General features: G+C 42.0%; 2 protein-coding genes across 3 annotated transcripts in view; one reads left to right on the forward strand and one right to left on the reverse strand.

The window, feature by feature from the left end:
- The window catches only part of syne1b (spectrin repeat containing, nuclear envelope 1b), a 73,225-nt gene extending 62,729 nt beyond the window's left edge, over positions 1 to 10,496 (forward strand). Inside the window, exons 133-148 of the mRNA XM_047341617.1 lie at positions 258 to 445; positions 535 to 685; positions 799 to 981; positions 1,194 to 1,331; positions 1,587 to 1,778; positions 1,879 to 2,206; positions 2,566 to 2,634; positions 3,330 to 3,457; positions 3,734 to 3,860; positions 4,132 to 4,343; positions 4,526 to 4,726; positions 4,856 to 4,984; positions 5,535 to 5,747; positions 6,381 to 6,473; positions 7,379 to 7,437; positions 9,453 to 10,496. Coding sequence (XP_047197573.1) covers positions 258 to 445; positions 535 to 685; positions 799 to 981; positions 1,194 to 1,331; positions 1,587 to 1,778; positions 1,879 to 2,206; positions 2,566 to 2,634; positions 3,330 to 3,457; positions 3,734 to 3,860; positions 4,132 to 4,343; positions 4,526 to 4,726; positions 4,856 to 4,984; positions 5,535 to 5,747; positions 6,381 to 6,473; positions 7,379 to 7,437; positions 9,453 to 9,696 — 2,655 coding nt within the window. The 3' untranslated portion in view covers positions 9,697 to 10,496. The remainder of the gene's footprint in view (positions 1 to 257; positions 446 to 534; positions 686 to 798; positions 982 to 1,193; positions 1,332 to 1,586; positions 1,779 to 1,878; positions 2,207 to 2,565; positions 2,635 to 3,329; positions 3,458 to 3,733; positions 3,861 to 4,131; positions 4,344 to 4,525; positions 4,727 to 4,855; positions 4,985 to 5,534; positions 5,748 to 6,380; positions 6,474 to 7,378; positions 7,438 to 9,452) is intronic.
- Positions 10,497 to 10,535: 39 nt separating this feature from the next.
- On the reverse strand, positions 10,536 to 14,697 carry ccdc170 (coiled-coil domain containing 170). Of its 2 annotated transcripts, none has more exons than XM_035167499.2 (8): positions 14,563 to 14,697; positions 14,221 to 14,397; positions 13,458 to 13,748; positions 12,604 to 12,804; positions 12,346 to 12,519; positions 11,887 to 12,123; positions 11,437 to 11,640; positions 10,536 to 10,965 (listed from the first exon to the last, which is right to left on the reverse strand). In XM_035167499.2, the coding sequence occupies exons 1-8, from the start codon at positions 14,578 to 14,580 to the stop codon at positions 10,696 to 10,698; spliced, it is 1,572 nt and encodes a 523-aa protein (XP_035023390.2). In that variant the 5' UTR covers positions 14,581 to 14,697; the 3' UTR covers positions 10,536 to 10,695. The 2 variants fall into 2 exon arrangements, with proteins under 2 accessions (XP_035023390.2, XP_047197574.1); XM_047341618.1 differs by having other exon boundaries at positions 14,221 to 14,394; positions 14,563 to 14,687.
- Positions 14,698 to 15,196: the final 499 nt, after the last annotated feature.

A 15,196-nucleotide genomic window follows, 5' to 3' on the forward strand; every position in this document is an offset into this window, starting at 1 on the left:
GGAGCTGAAATGTTCTTTCTGAATGGGATAGATAAATTAAAATCTTATGGTCCTTTAGTGGCAAATTAGTTTGTCAGTAATGGAAATTGATCCCTTTGACTGCATTCTTGTATGGACATATTTTTCGGAAAATGATCAATCCAAAGTAATTTATTTTATATTATATTATTATTTATTTTATTATTTTCATCTGACTCTTTGTCCATCCTCCATTCACGACATTCACAACCCCTCTCTCCCTCCTCTTCCCCACTCAGGAGCTTCAGCGAGACATAGAGAAACACAGCACTGGAGTTGCGTCTGTGCTGAATCTATGTGAAGTTCTTCTGCACGACTGTGACGCCTGCGCCACCGATGCAGAGTGCGACTCCATCCAGCAGGCGACTCGTAGCCTGGATCGCCGCTGGAGGAGCATCTGTGCCTTGTCTATGGAGAGGAGACTCAAGTGAGTTGGATATGTATGAACTGAGAACACGTCGGCCCTTCTATTCTGTGTAAATATTACACTGCTTCATAAACGTTTCCCTCTGCTAGGATTGAGGAGACGTGGCGTTTATGGCAGAAATTCCTAGATGACTTTGCACGATATGAGGAGTGGCTGGCCACTTCTGAAAACACTGCTGCTCTTCCCAACTCTTCTGGTGTATTGTACACTGTCGCCAAAGAGGAACTTAAGAAATTTGAGGTACAGATATTTCAACATATTTGACCAAAAAATATTAAAAACTTGGAGAGCAAATTAAGTTTTCTTGACGTAGAAGGCTGCTGCTGAATTTATAGAACCTTGTGTTTCTACAGGCCTTCCAGAGGCAAGTCCACGAAAGCTTGACCCAGCTGGAGTTAATCAATAAGCAATATCGCCGCCTGGCCAGAGAAAACCGCACTGACTCTTCCTGTCGTCTGAGGGAAATGGCCAACGATGCCAATCAGCGATGGGACAACCTGCAGAAGAGGGTATCCTCCATCCTCCGAAGGCTCAAGGTACTTTACCATGCACGTGCATTAACAATATAATATTATTAGCATCAATAATCGTTCGTTATACCTGTTTATGTGCATGTTAAATGAATGATGAATGAAGCCACAGAGAAAGCATTGCTGAGGTTAATGGATAGAAGACACATGATGTTTATCTTTGCACACTGTTCAGTGAAGGTCATGCTAACAACAGCTTCTCTGTTTCGTCCTTGTAGCACTTTATTAGTCAGAGAGAGGAGTTTGAGACGGCCAGAGACAGCATCTTGGTGTGGCTGACAGAGATGGACCTGCAGCTGACCAACATCGAACACTTCTCTGAGTGTGACATTCAGGCCAAGATCAAACAACTCAGGGTAAGTCTGTCGCATTGTTTCAGACCGTATTATTACAGTCTCGTCTTGTATTTGTTTCTAGATCAGCTGAAGTACACTGACATTACATACATGTTAATATTGCTCAAGGCATACTGAAAAATATGAGTAAATTAAATCAGGAATTCAAATTCTGGAAAAGGCTCTGCATTTTGAAAATAGGACTGAAAGAACTCAGTCTACTGAATCAATTAAGACGTGTGTATGTGTGTTTATCTTCTGGCTCTGGTCCCACAGTCGTTCCAGCAGGAGATTTCCTTGACAACAGCCAAGATCGAGCAGATCTTCCACCAGGGAGAAACTCTGATAGAGAAGAGCGAACCTCTGGATGCTGCTGTCATCGAGGAGGAGCTGGAGGAGCTACAGCGCTACTGTCAGGAAGTGTTTGGACGAGTGGAGCGCTACTACAAAAAACTCATCCGTCTTCCTGTAAGATCTGAGAATAAGCAAAGTTTAAATTTGTTGTTATTCTCTAGGTTCACTATCTTTCGTGGCTTGATTCCAGACCTCAAACCTTTTTGTTTTATAGCTTGTAGACGATGATACTGAAGTGTCATTTTCGGACCGTGAGCTCGATCTGGACGAGCCTGGTGATTTGTCCAGCCTGCCGTGGAGTGAACGTTTCGGGGATGGCTTCCTGTCACCTCTGCCTTCCTCCGGCCGCTCGGCCTCCCTGGCGGCCCAGCTGCGGACCGAGCGATCGGGCAGGGACACTCCGGCCAGCGTGGACTCCATCCCCCTGGAGTGGGACCATGACTACGACCTGAGTCGCGGGCTGGAGAGCGCTAGCAGGGCCCTGAGAGAGCAGCAGAGTGAGGAGGGAGAGTTCATCCAGCGGCCCGCCTCGGCCATGTCAGGTTAGTTTCCAAACAAACATACACAAAATACTCATGCTACAATTTCAGATCTTTAATAACATTCTGTAATAATGTGAAGAAATAATTGTTTCTGGGATACAAAAGCAGTGAATGCTACAGTAAGGTTTAGTTTCTAGAGTCCAGCTGAAATTTACAAGAGCTTCCCACTGAAAGCCAACTCGAGACACAGAAAAGTTCAGTCATAACCTTTTATAGATATAATACAACACAAATATACAGAGGGACAAGTTTTTTTATTTCTGGTGGTGCATTAAACAACTGGTGAATGTCAAAGCTAATGAGTTCAAACAGTGTAATGCCCACTGCTGAATGTGTGTACTGTACAATGTTTCTTCCAGATGTAGTGATCCCAGAGAGCCCTGAGGCCTATGTTAAACTAACAGAAAAAACACTGAGGTCCTCCACTGGTAGGCAACGGCAGAACCCCAGCATGCTACAAGTGTTTGGGGCCAGAAATAACAGTCGCACTTTGAGTGACACAACACTAATAGTCTAGCCTTGGACTTTAATTTGTGTTTATTTCCACTCTTGTTCACACTTTGGAAACACACTGGTCTCACTTTCTAACACCAGGGGATAGGATCAATTCCATTTTTCTTTCTTCAATTCAGTGGTTCTGCCGATTCAGCAGAACCCAAATGGAATTCAGCCTAGCCCTTGTTTCTAACTGGCTTTCTTACTTTCGTTTTGACTTGCAGTGTGCTGTGTAGCTAACCTCTTTGGATTTTCTGAATGTGCATTTTGTGTTTCAGAAACGCATGTTGTTTTATTGTCACTGTGAACAAGTCTGAACTTCTTGCTGAAGGGATTGCAGATTTGTTCAAAATAGATTTTTTTCACAGTCTCCGTTCACACAGAGACATATTACCGTTAAGAGAAATGCTTTTAAACGCTGTAACTCAAATTAAGGATGAAACTCCTGACGCAAGGAGGACAGGAGAGCATTCCAATGAGCAGAAGGTCACTTTTTGCTCTCTCTGTCTGATTTCTCTGTCTGAACGGGGTTTTACTTCTTCTTGGGTTGGGTGTATTTCACGTGACCATTTTGGTTGAATGTTTAATCACATTTTGCAAAGATGACCAGACGTTGTTGTGTCTCCAGGGGAAGTTGCCTCTTCTGACTCCCACATTCACCCTCTGGACGTCGGCCGTTTCCTGCAGCAGCAAACAGAGAGCAGCCGCAGCCGCACTCCAACAAGCACGGAGCTGGATGCCTCGTACTTGGGATACGTATGTGTCACACTTACAGAGAGATGAAGACTTGAGGCCCCATTTACCACTTCATAGAATCATTACTAAAATCATAAATAATTGTCTATTTATAAGCAGTTTAACAACCATCACACTGGGATAAAACCAAAAAAACTCTTTACTTTTGTTAAAATAATCATATTTTCATAGCTTATAAAAGGCCATTACATTTAGTGCAGTTTTTATTTAAAAATATTTGATATCTGCTTCTTCTATGCCAAATAATTCCTGTGACCTATCACTTCCATTCTGTAGATGCGGCTGCTGGGTGAGTGTCGTGGCAGTATTGACACAGTGAAGAGGATGGGCAATGAGCTGAAGGAGGAGGATGACACGGTGTCTGGACTGGCAGATCCCAGTAGCTCAGAGTCCCAGACATCAGGTAATGATGAGTAACTTTAGGGGGAAAAAAGGTAAATTTGAGATTTATCTAAAACTGTTGAAAACTAGTGTGGGTTTCTTCAGGAGAGATCAAACTCCTGCAGGTTTTAAAAGCAGGAGGAACGGGGCCAGTGAACAAATGAGAGAATTTGTAGGCCCTTTAGAAATCTGTTTGGGATCATGTCCAATTAACAAGTATATGAATTTGAGTGGCTAATTCATTTCTTTTATTCAAAACAATGGAAATTAAAAATTAAAATTCTGCCCCCTAGGTGTGATTGAACGCTGGGAGCTCCTGCAGGCTCAGAGCCTCAGCAAGGAGATGCGCACAAAGCAGAGCCAGCAGCAGTGGCAGCAGCTGAACTCGGACCTGAACAAAATCTGGACCTGGCTCGGGGAGACGGAGGATGAGCTGGAGCAGCAGCGGAGGCTGGACCTCAGCACCGACATCCAGACGATTGAGCTGCGCATCAAAAAGCTCAAGGTTTAATAGTTGTTCCTAAACCATCTCACTATTCTACGTTTATTATTTTTCTTTAACAACTTGATCTCCTCATTAAGCTTAGACGTCTTTAACATTTGATACCAAGTCCTTATATGTATTGTCAGAAAAGTAAGATCATGTTTCTCTTCGTTACTTACTGTGTATTAAATACTTTTCGACAGGAGCTGCAGAAGGCTTATGATAAGCGCAAGGCTATCGTGATGTCCATCAACCTGTGCAGTGCTGAGTTCGTGCAGCCAGACACAGAGGAGTCCAGAGAGCTGCAGGCCAAACTGAAAGATATGAACAACCACTGGGATAAACTGAGCGGCTCATTGGAGGAGTGGAGGTCTTCCCTACAGGAAGCGCTCATGCAGTGTCAGGTAAGTGCCGCTCGCTATCTCAACACAGCTTGTTCAATGAATCTTGTTTGGACAAAGCGATCCATCTGTATATGAAATTCCCTGTACTGAGTTGAATCTCAAAGTTCCTGTTTAACGTCTGATCAACAGGACTTCCATGAGATGAGCCACGGTCTGCTGCTGTGGCTGGAAAACATCGACCGCCGGAGGAACGAGGTGGTTCCCATCGACCCCATCCAGGACAGTGACACCCTCCATGAGCATCACAAAACACTGACGGTACCTTATTGATTACATCAGTATTTTTAGTAACAAGATTAGAGTGGAACGGCATTTGATTTAAATTAGATTAAGAACAGGCACAGACGTTTGTTATAAATACATATTGCTTGTAGCAGGGGAGTTTTCTGAGTAGTATTAGTGCGGGGCTGTACTGAGATTTTGGGTTATATATAAGTACGCTGTGACTCCTCATCTCATAACTGCAGCATCTTGTATTTTCTGTTTCCCTCAGATGAATATAATATAAATATCTCCTTGAAAATATAATAATGTGTTATCGGTATTTAATTTCCTTTTTAAAAAGAATTAATGGTTAATCATTTGAATCATTAGTTGGATCATGATCATAAAAACTGTTTACTTTGACTTAATTCCCTCTCCTTCAAAGTTGAATGGCCTCAAGGTCACAGTTTTAGTCATTCAGGTCAAAGCAAAAAATATACTTCCTGCTTAAACACTAAAGTTTACTGACACCTATTTTTTAAGATGGGAGAGCCGTCTGTTTCTGTTGCTTCAATTATTTTTGAATGTCTGTTTTCCCACACAGCAAATCCGCCAGGAGCTCCTGGACTCTCAGCTGAAAGTCGCCTCGCTACAGGACATGTCCCTCCAGTTGCTGGTCAACTCTCAGGGCAGCGACTGCCTGGAGGCCAAGGAGAAGGTCCATGTTATTGGGAACCGACTCAAACTGCTGCTCAAGGAAGTAACCAGAGACCTGAGAGAGCTGGCAAGGATTCTGGACATCACAAGTAGCCAACAGGTAGAGCTTCTCTCAGTGTATACCTGTCCAGGGTTCACTTTTTACAGTTGTAGTGGAAGCACAGGACTCTAGGCTTTCAGTAGGTTGTGTTTATTTTACTTAGTTTATTTAACAATTCAGTTTATTTACAGAACTGTATGTTTTAGAGTTGTATTTCGAGACCACTGGTAATTTTTGGAACTGGTAAATAAGAGCTAACAGAATTTAACAAAGGTTACTTTGTTGAAATTTAAAGCAGAGGAATCTAAATGTTTCTAAATTAGCATGTCTCTATGTGGAAGCAGTAAGGTAGCAAAACTTTAGGTTACTGTCGTAACCCCGGTTCTCTGAGTAGCATGAGTGAGATGTCTCACTATGGCGCGAGAGGCGTATCCCATAGTGAGACATCGAAACAAATGCTAAGAAAGAGAACATCATATTTATTGGAATTTACTTTTGTTTTTACAGTATTTTCCACAGTACACTTAAATAAATCATATAAAAGGTTTTCATATAAACAAAAAAACAGTTTTGGTGGAAACGCCGGATTGGGTTCACAGGTTTTAATTTGCCTACCACTGCCTGATATCATATTCTTCCCTCACTGTCTCACTCGTACATCTCTATCTTTTTGCAAACATTTTCTTTTGACAGGATCTGTCCTCTTGGTCCTCTGCTGATGAGCTGGACACATCCGGTTCCCTCAGTCCCGTGTCAGGACGCAGCACGCCGAGTCATCGACGATCGGTAAAGTTTGCACGCACCTGTCCATGCTGCTCTATGAGAAGCCAGCTGTTTGGTAACCCCTCTGGGACACCGCACATAGTAACTTGTGCCCTGAATGCCCCCACTGAGGCCCGGTTCACCCCTGTCATCCCAAGACCTCTCCTCACTCTTTTCTACACCTCTACTACCTGCTTTTCAATCACACCCCTTGAATTCTGAACTTCTCCAAGCCTTTTACTCTTACTCTTGCATGTCGTCTTTTCCCAGAGCAAATCCTGCTAGAAAACTGGGAATTCCTTTCTCTATCTTTTTTCATTTACTCCTTCCTCTTCTTGGTAGACTAACCAAGTGATCACTTTTTCTTTTTCCACTATTTTCAAACTAAAACTATCCTACGAATATCTCCTTCCAATTGACTTTCCTTCAATTTCCTCTCACTCTAATATTATTTTTATCCTCGTAGTGTTATCCCCAGAACACTGGCTTTAAGAAAATTACAAAAGACAAACAGAAAGTGTGATTTTATGATGTAGTAAGCGTGATATTATATTTGTTTTATATTGTAAGCTACAGGAATGAGAGAGCTATATTTCTACTTTAGTGCTGAGTCATTATTCATTTAAAGATCAGTCCAAATAAGCATGTTGCCGCTTTTACTATGTGTATGTTTCTGAATATCACTGTTATCAGAGAGCCATGCATACCATTGCATTTTCTGTAGCTTCCTATTGCAGTCACTCTGTTGCACTCTCAAGCCAAAGCCAGAGTCCTTATTATCACGGGGTTACAAAATCTATCACCTTCACGTCTGATTTTGTTGCTGCCCTTCTTTCATTTTTGGGGATTTCATCGGTAGCTTTGTCTTGATTTGCCTGGACTGAAACATACTTTCTTTCTTTACCCCCCCCCCTGTTCATTGCAAACAGCAACGGGGCAAAAGTAGTCTGTCACAGCCTGGACCCTCTGTGAGCAGTCCACACCACAGGTACCTTTCTGTTGGTTTCTAGCACACCCAGAAGATAATGGAACTCATCCGCTCATGATGCACTTGGAGGCTGACTCACGATTTATGATCCTCCCCAAGTCTTAGACGACAGCTGAGTTTAAAAGAGCTAAAAACAATCGTAAAATTCCGATTCAAATGCATGTGCCAGATTAGCAGCTCATGGTCTTGAATTCCATCATCTTCTGCAAGTCTAGACACTGTGTGTAGGTTAGGTGATGAGGTGAGTGGCAGCCCACACATCCTTGATAACAGTTTCACAAGGAATGGTGCAAGGCCTCTTCTCCGCCAACGTCCTCGGCTGCTTGATAACGCTAACCAGAGGGCACTTCTTACGTCTTCCACAAATATTCTTCTACGTCTAACTACCCCTCGCTATTACTGAGCACACACACACGCCTTTACCTCTCAAATGGCCAAGCCAGGAAATGTCTGCAATGAACAATGCAAAGGCTGCAGTTTCTCTCTCTCTTTCTCTCTCTCTCTCTCTCTCTTGTGTATTACATTTCTTCTTCCTCCTCCTCCTCTTCTTCTGATGCTGTTGCTGCTATCACACTGACTCTCCACCATCTCTCCCCTCAGTGTCTCATCTGTGAGTCTTGCCTCTCAGGTCTCCATTTTGTGAAGTGGTCAAGGGGCACTTCAGCAAAACTCAAAGAACATCACCATCATGAATATCCATGCATTCCTCAAGTCACAAATCACATTAGTTAAATTAGAGAATCTTGCTGCAGACCCATTCTCTCCATATTAAAATACATACATGAATTGTTTTTAGAGTAGTAAGTAAACATGCTTTTCAATTATTCGCTTTTACTGACAACGTCCTCTAACCTTTGAGAACATCTGAGGGTGATGGTGAAAATAAACGATGCAAATAAAGACTTTGACACTTTGGGAAACACGTTCATTTGTTTTCTCGCTGGGATTTTCCTTTTAAGAGCCTGGAAACAGTCTTTAGGCAAAGCTACGCTAATCATCTCCTGGCTCTAGCTCATCGACTGTATGTACGATATGACCGCTCCCCAGAAGTGAAGCCAAAGAGTCGTGATCACCCCCTGGTGGCTGGCTGCAGAAGAGGTCCTCCATGTTAGTCAATGGGACATGGACCAAACTAGAAAATAACATTTTATATAGATAATAAAATGTTAGGTAGTTCTTATCACACTGATGGTTGTAAATAGTTCTAGTCAGTGTGGGGAAGTGGAGACATGTTTATCTTGACATACAGTCGATGATCAGAATGGTACCAATCATCCTCCTCTAACCCTCAGCAAGAAAGCAAATGTGCATATTTCCCAAACTGTTCGTTTAAACAAAAAGCTAAACTACTTTGTTAAAGAAGCTCTTTCTAATGGCTATGCTCTTCTTGTCTCGGCATGCTTTGCATTTTTTAACAGGACACAAACTTTCAAAGAGTCCTTTTTAAAAAAAAGAGATCTGACTATCAGCTGGTACTTGCAGCATGCCTGTTGTCCGTCATCTTAACACACTCTGCAAAGGAATGCAAGCTCACATAATAAACGCATTTGTTTAGTGCAGAATGTCTTGTTAACTGTTCTCGTGACTGTCTTTGTAGTTGTGTTTATCCACCCAGTCTCAGTCAGCATGCAGATCACAACGTCAGACATTGTTCCAGCATTGCTTTGAACCATGTTGACTGTGTCTGTGAACGCAGCATGGTGCTTACAACCGAAGCACTCCCATGCAGTTCCCCTGTCGCTGACCTGAGACCTTATTTGGATTGAAAACTGGTCGAAAAATGGCGAACAGTGAAGTTTATGGTGACAGGGTTATTAGATCAGGATGCAGTTACAGTTAAGTTTATTGAATCAGACTAATTTATTAGGATTTTCTGAAGATAGCTTTCCCAGTCACAGTTATGAAACCAGGGATTCGGATGAGAAAGCAGATTCTTGTTTGATCCTACAGATCGATGTGCGTAACTAAACCTGAGTCTGTGCTGCGTTTGTGAATGCGTGTTTGTGTGCGATCAGGTCTCGCAGCGGCGCTGGATCCGCTTCCTTCCCTTCTGATTCGGAGACGCCGGCAGTTTGTAGGTCACCGTATCTGTGGCGCATCCTCTGGGCGGCGTTGCCTTTTCAGCTCCTCCTGCTCCTGTTAGTGGTCGTTGCCTTCCTGCTGCCAATGACCGAGGAGGACTACTGCACTCAGTCCAACAACTTTGCTCATTCCTTCTACCCGATGCTCAGCTACACGAACGGACCACCTCCAGTGTAGGCTCCCTGCGAGGGCTTTCCATTTCAGTATTCTGCCACAAGTATGAAGTGGAACACGTCGATGTTCTTGAAGAGCAAAGACTGATCTTGATCATTGTCACTGTAGAAGAACAGCTGACCTCTACAGTTAATATTTTTGTGTGTAGCACATAGGATCAAACATCTCACCGCCATCCTCTGTGTAACGCTCTGTTCATTAAGCAGCATCTTCCCTGAAGAGACAGTCTTTCCCACAGTGGACATTGTGGACATTGTGGACAGTGACGTAAACAAGCTGTATTTCTCTGAAGAAAAACTGTCAGTGGATAGCACCAAAGTCAATTGCTGGAAAATAGCCTGTGAATTTGCTTGTGAGTGAAAAGTTTGTAAAATAATATAATAACGATGACATTTATTATATCTCACATTGCAATTATTTTTTTACTCGTTGGCATGCAGTTCTGATCGTTGTTTTGATCAACTTACATCCGTCTCTGTGTCGAACCCATTTTTAACTTGATTTACACTGATGTGAGATTCCTTTAAGCCAAGACGTGTGTTTTAATATCAAAGTCCGACACAACACTGTTACGTTAGTCATCCATGGTCTTTATACATTTGACTGTTTTTATTTTTTAAAGATACAAACTTTTAAGATTGAGAATTATGACATATAGATCGACTGTATATTTTGTATGACCGTCAGTTCAGTATCAAATGTATAACAGTCCAAGATTATTTAACGTGTAAATAATGGTGAAAAATTAACATGAGAAATGTATGTATATGCGACCATGAAAAACAATGAATGCCAAATCCTTATTTTGATATTTGTCTTTTTATTCTTTTTTTCATTGCTGATATTTTTTCAGTGAATCATATTTTCTTCCCAAAACACAGACAGGAAAACGTGGTTTCTGAGAGATAATCTCATTCTGTATGAGGTCTATTTAAATTTCCACAATAATACCCTCACATTTTAAGTGTGGTTTGGCTTGAAGTATACTGTATGAAAGGTTTCTTAAAGGGGAACTGTGTCTTCTGGACGAGCGGACCTGGAGGTAGAAGCATCCAAGTAGGAGTTGTCATGATGATCCTGGTTTGGGCAGAGATGAGGCCTCCGGTGAGAAGGACATTGCCACGGCGTATTCACACGGTGATGAAGGTGGTGATAGTGATGATGAGTGTGAAGAAGGGTCTCCAGGGATTTGATGATTTCATGATTTGGGAGAGGCGGGGCCGTGGCATCCAAACTGAGCATCTGGGAAACCACCATGCGGAAGTCCAGCAACTGAAACATGGACAGAAAAATGGTCGACACAGTTAGTCCCACTACACCCATTTAGTCTTAATAGCTAGTGTGACACTAAACAGTAAAGGATCAATATGAGGATACCATTAAGCATCTCAATAGCATCAGTAAAGGAGACACAGAAGCCTCCAGGCTATGAAGCCCTGAAACACTGACCTGAGGGCAATAACTTTAATGTCGTCTGGTCCTGACAATCCTAAATAAAAGAAGCCCTCACAAGAACCTGCTTGTTAAATATTTATATTCAATAACTTTGATATTTTCTTCAGCTTCTGTAATTGAAGAAAATGACACCATGGTTTTATGTTATTAAGGTGAAAATACCAACCTGAAGAAAGTATACAGGCTACGGAATATTTACATAATTTTAATATTTAAACATATCTCCCTTTCTCCTCTTCACATGGATTTAACATTACAAAAACCTTTCTATATGCACCACTCCCTTACCTCCCTCTCTCTGTCAGACAGCTGAGCCAGGCTCTGTCTGAGGGAGCCGAGTTGTTGCTCGTCCTCCTGGGTCTTTTTCTCGTGGCTCTGAAGCTCCGAGCTCACTGAACCCAGCTTCTTCTCCACCTTGGCCTTCACCTCCACCAGCCGCTCCAGCCTCTTTTTCTGCTCCTGCATGGTCTCACTCTGTTCCGTGACTTTCAACTTGGCATGTCAGACAGAGGTGTTGAGTGAAACAACTTTCATTCAATTCATTTGTCAAGGAGACAAAGTTGGTTTGATGCTCTTGAATAATAATATACTTAAAATGTACGTGGGTGATTTGCTTTACAAAATTTGTGCACAGTTACAAAATATGATTTTTCCACCTTAACAATACAAATACACCAAACATTATGAGATGAAAATGCCTCTGGATCGACTTTGGGGCCGAACCCTCGTCCCCTCTACCTTGAGCTCGTTAGTGTGGGAGAGCTGGGCCTTGAGTTCAGTGTTGCTCTGCTTGGTCACCCTCAGGTCGCTCTGGAGACGCTCTAGTTTTTTCTGCAGCCTTTCCAGATGTGCGTCGTCTCGCTGCACAGCCAACGCTGAGCGACACCTCCTCTCCTCCTCCTGCTCCGACACCTTCTTCCTCAGGAGCTGGATGTGGAGTCCTTTGCTCTCCAGTTGGTCCTTCTGGGATTTTAACTGGAAAGGTTTAAACACAGGTGCGTCACTCGCCATGCAATAAATGATATGTAGCTTTTTTTTCATTAATGCATTTAGAGGTGAGGTAATAAACACAAATACAATATGGTTTCTTTATGAACCAGTTGTACACTTCAGCTTGTAATTGGTCATTTAAAGCCACAGCTAATGACTTGTTATTGCTCTCCAGATGCCACAGGTGACAGCGTGTGTGTTGGTTACCTTTCGCTGTAAACTGTAAGTGAGACTTTTGCTCTCCACCAGAGCACTTCCTTCTTTTTTGACAAGTTGTTCTGCTCGTGACAGGAGGAGTTTTAGCCTCATGTCGAAGCCCAGATCCAGAGCGATGCTGTCAACCATCAATGTCTCTGACAGCTGCTCCAGGAACTGCTCATACTGAAACAACAAATCAAGGACATATGCCACAGGACTAAGAACTGTAATGAATAGTTAGATCTACTGTTTATGTACTCTACTCACATGCTGTTGGCCGTGTCGCAGCCCGTCACGATGCATATCTGCCGTCAGCAGCTCAGTCTCCAGACCCTGCAGTCGCTCTCGCAGGTCCTGGACTTGCTGCTCTGCGAGCTGCGCCCTCTGCAGCGCACTGTGCTGGAGCGCCGTCTGCTCCTTCAGCTCCTCTGAGGCTTGGCACAGCCTGGCCTCCATCTCAGACATCATCTGAAGAACAGAAGCAAGGATGCTCGTGTTTATTTTGGAATAGGAACGTCTCTTTGAAAGGAGATGGAGGATTTAAAGCGAAGATACATTGTAGTGGAAGGTAACTACATACATTTGCTTGAGTATTGTACTCAACTGGAGTATTTTGATTTCTCGCAGCTTTAAAGCTTTTATTCAATTTATTTGACAGATGTGTCATTAATTATTTAGCAGATATATATTAAAAACTAGCTTACACAAAATAATATACAAAGTTTTGTTTTAGGGTAAATAGAACACCAAATTATATATAATGCACCAGAAATAATTTATACTATTATAACACTGGCAGGGCCCATTTTGACTGTATAAAGTATTTATACTTAAAATACAGTTTTCATAAAAATGTTTTACTTAATTGTGATTTGCAGGGTTATTCATTTCATGCTGACATGCTGAAAATATAAAATCATAAACTTAAAATAATCACTGCTAAAATACATGTCTATAGGCAAAGTCCAAGTTTGAAGGAGAATCCTCCAAATGTTGAGTTGTGAACTTTCGACAGCATGTATTAGTCTCATGATAAAGTTATCATCTATAAGTAGTTTTTTACTCTTTAAGAATATTACTCTTCTTGTGTGATGTGATAGAAATCCCCTCTGATCCCTCACCTTATCCAGTGTCTGTGAAACATCTTTCTCTGTGGGCACGATGACGTTTTCAGACTTGGCTTGCAGCTGACCTGCCACCTTTCTCAGGAACGTCTGCAGTTTGTCTCCAGCTGCCTGAGTCTCTCGTTGACTCGACTGTAGCTTCCTCTCCAGCTCCTCCACCTGCTTCTCCAGACAGTTGGACTCTCGCCTCGCTGCCTCAGTCACCCTCTTGCTGGCATCGAGCCTCTCCATCAGGGTTTCTCTATCCATCTCAACGCTCCTCCTTCCCACCTCCAGGCCATCCAACTCCTGAAAGAGACAAAAACAACACAAACACAACAATGAAGGGACCATTTGAAATACTGAGTTCATGTCCTGGTTCTTTTTACTGGGAGATATGGTTTTAACAACCAGGGGTGAGTCTACATCCTGAAAACATAGACACTGAGTATTATTATTAGTGTTTAGTGTTCTATCATACGTACACTAAAATAATTACATTTGACTACTTCTAAACTAATAAAATAAAAAAATAAAAGCTATTTACCAACCATTGTTCTATTCATTATGTGAAGTTAATGGAGAAACAGTTTTTACTCCTCTTGTGTCAAGAAATTAAACTTATGGGGGACTACAATAGCTGAATTAATAAAAATTAAAAATCAAATCAAAACATTTCAAAGACTTTTATTTTGGCCTTTTCTTTAAATTTTCTGATGTGTATATGGTAAACTAACTGATCTGTATAATGAAGTTCTGGGACTCTTTGCTGTGTAAGTACCACTTTGAGTGAGTCGAGCGCCGCTGCACTGCTTGTGGCCTTCTTCCTCTCGCGGTCGAGCTCAGCCACCAGCCTCAGCACCGTCTCTCTGCTGGCTCTACACTCCACCTCAGAGGAGCGAACACTCTCCTCCAACACAGCAACTCTCATCCTCAGCCTCGCCCTCTCATTAGACTGCTTGAAAACAGCAAAGAATGACATTTAAGCATTATTATAAATTCCATAGCAAGTACATTTTCACATGATTTCAATAATAAGAAGTTATCAGCACATGGAGCACTTAGTTTCTTAGTAATATCTTCCATGAAGAGTGGTGACATTCATTTATTTTGTTAAACGTACCTCATCAGAGTTTTCCATAACTTCCACAGTTAGGTGTGTTGCAGGGGAAGTGACAACTCAGTTGTCACTTCAGTTACTGTTTTAGAAGTCTCCTGGCAACTCCAAACACAGGCTATACCGTGCTCCGCCAGAGGGGGTGCTGTAGTTGAGGACCTCTGACATTTACAGACTTGATTCATTTTATTTGATAATAAATCTCTGTATCAAAATCAATTACGTTGTGTGGATTGTAAAGTATTTAACATCTCTGACAGACATTTGGAAGAAGATAAAGGAACAAAGGCAAAAAAGTTGATCAACATGCATGTGAAGGTCACCTCATCTGTTTTTTAGCCCTGATTTCAGACTTGCAGAAAGCCCTCTCTCCAAGCATAGCCTAAATTGATTTTATATGATTTATATTATTTCATGATTGCAACAGTAGATCAGAATCATTTGCCAACACTTTACCTCAACCTCCCTTAGCCTAAGTAGATTTACCAAGATGCAAGAGTCAGAATTACACAGAGGTTACAACTTTGCAAGGAATGAATTGTCACATAGGCTATATATATATATATATATATATATATATACATACATACATACATACACACACACACACACACACATATAATTTGACGCTTAGATTAAC

Source organism: Hippoglossus stenolepis, chromosome 10, assembly GCF_022539355.2.
Source record: "Hippoglossus stenolepis isolate QCI-W04-F060 chromosome 10, HSTE1.2, whole genome shotgun sequence".
Classification (NCBI taxonomy): domain Eukaryota; kingdom Metazoa; phylum Chordata; class Actinopteri; order Pleuronectiformes; family Pleuronectidae; genus Hippoglossus; species Hippoglossus stenolepis.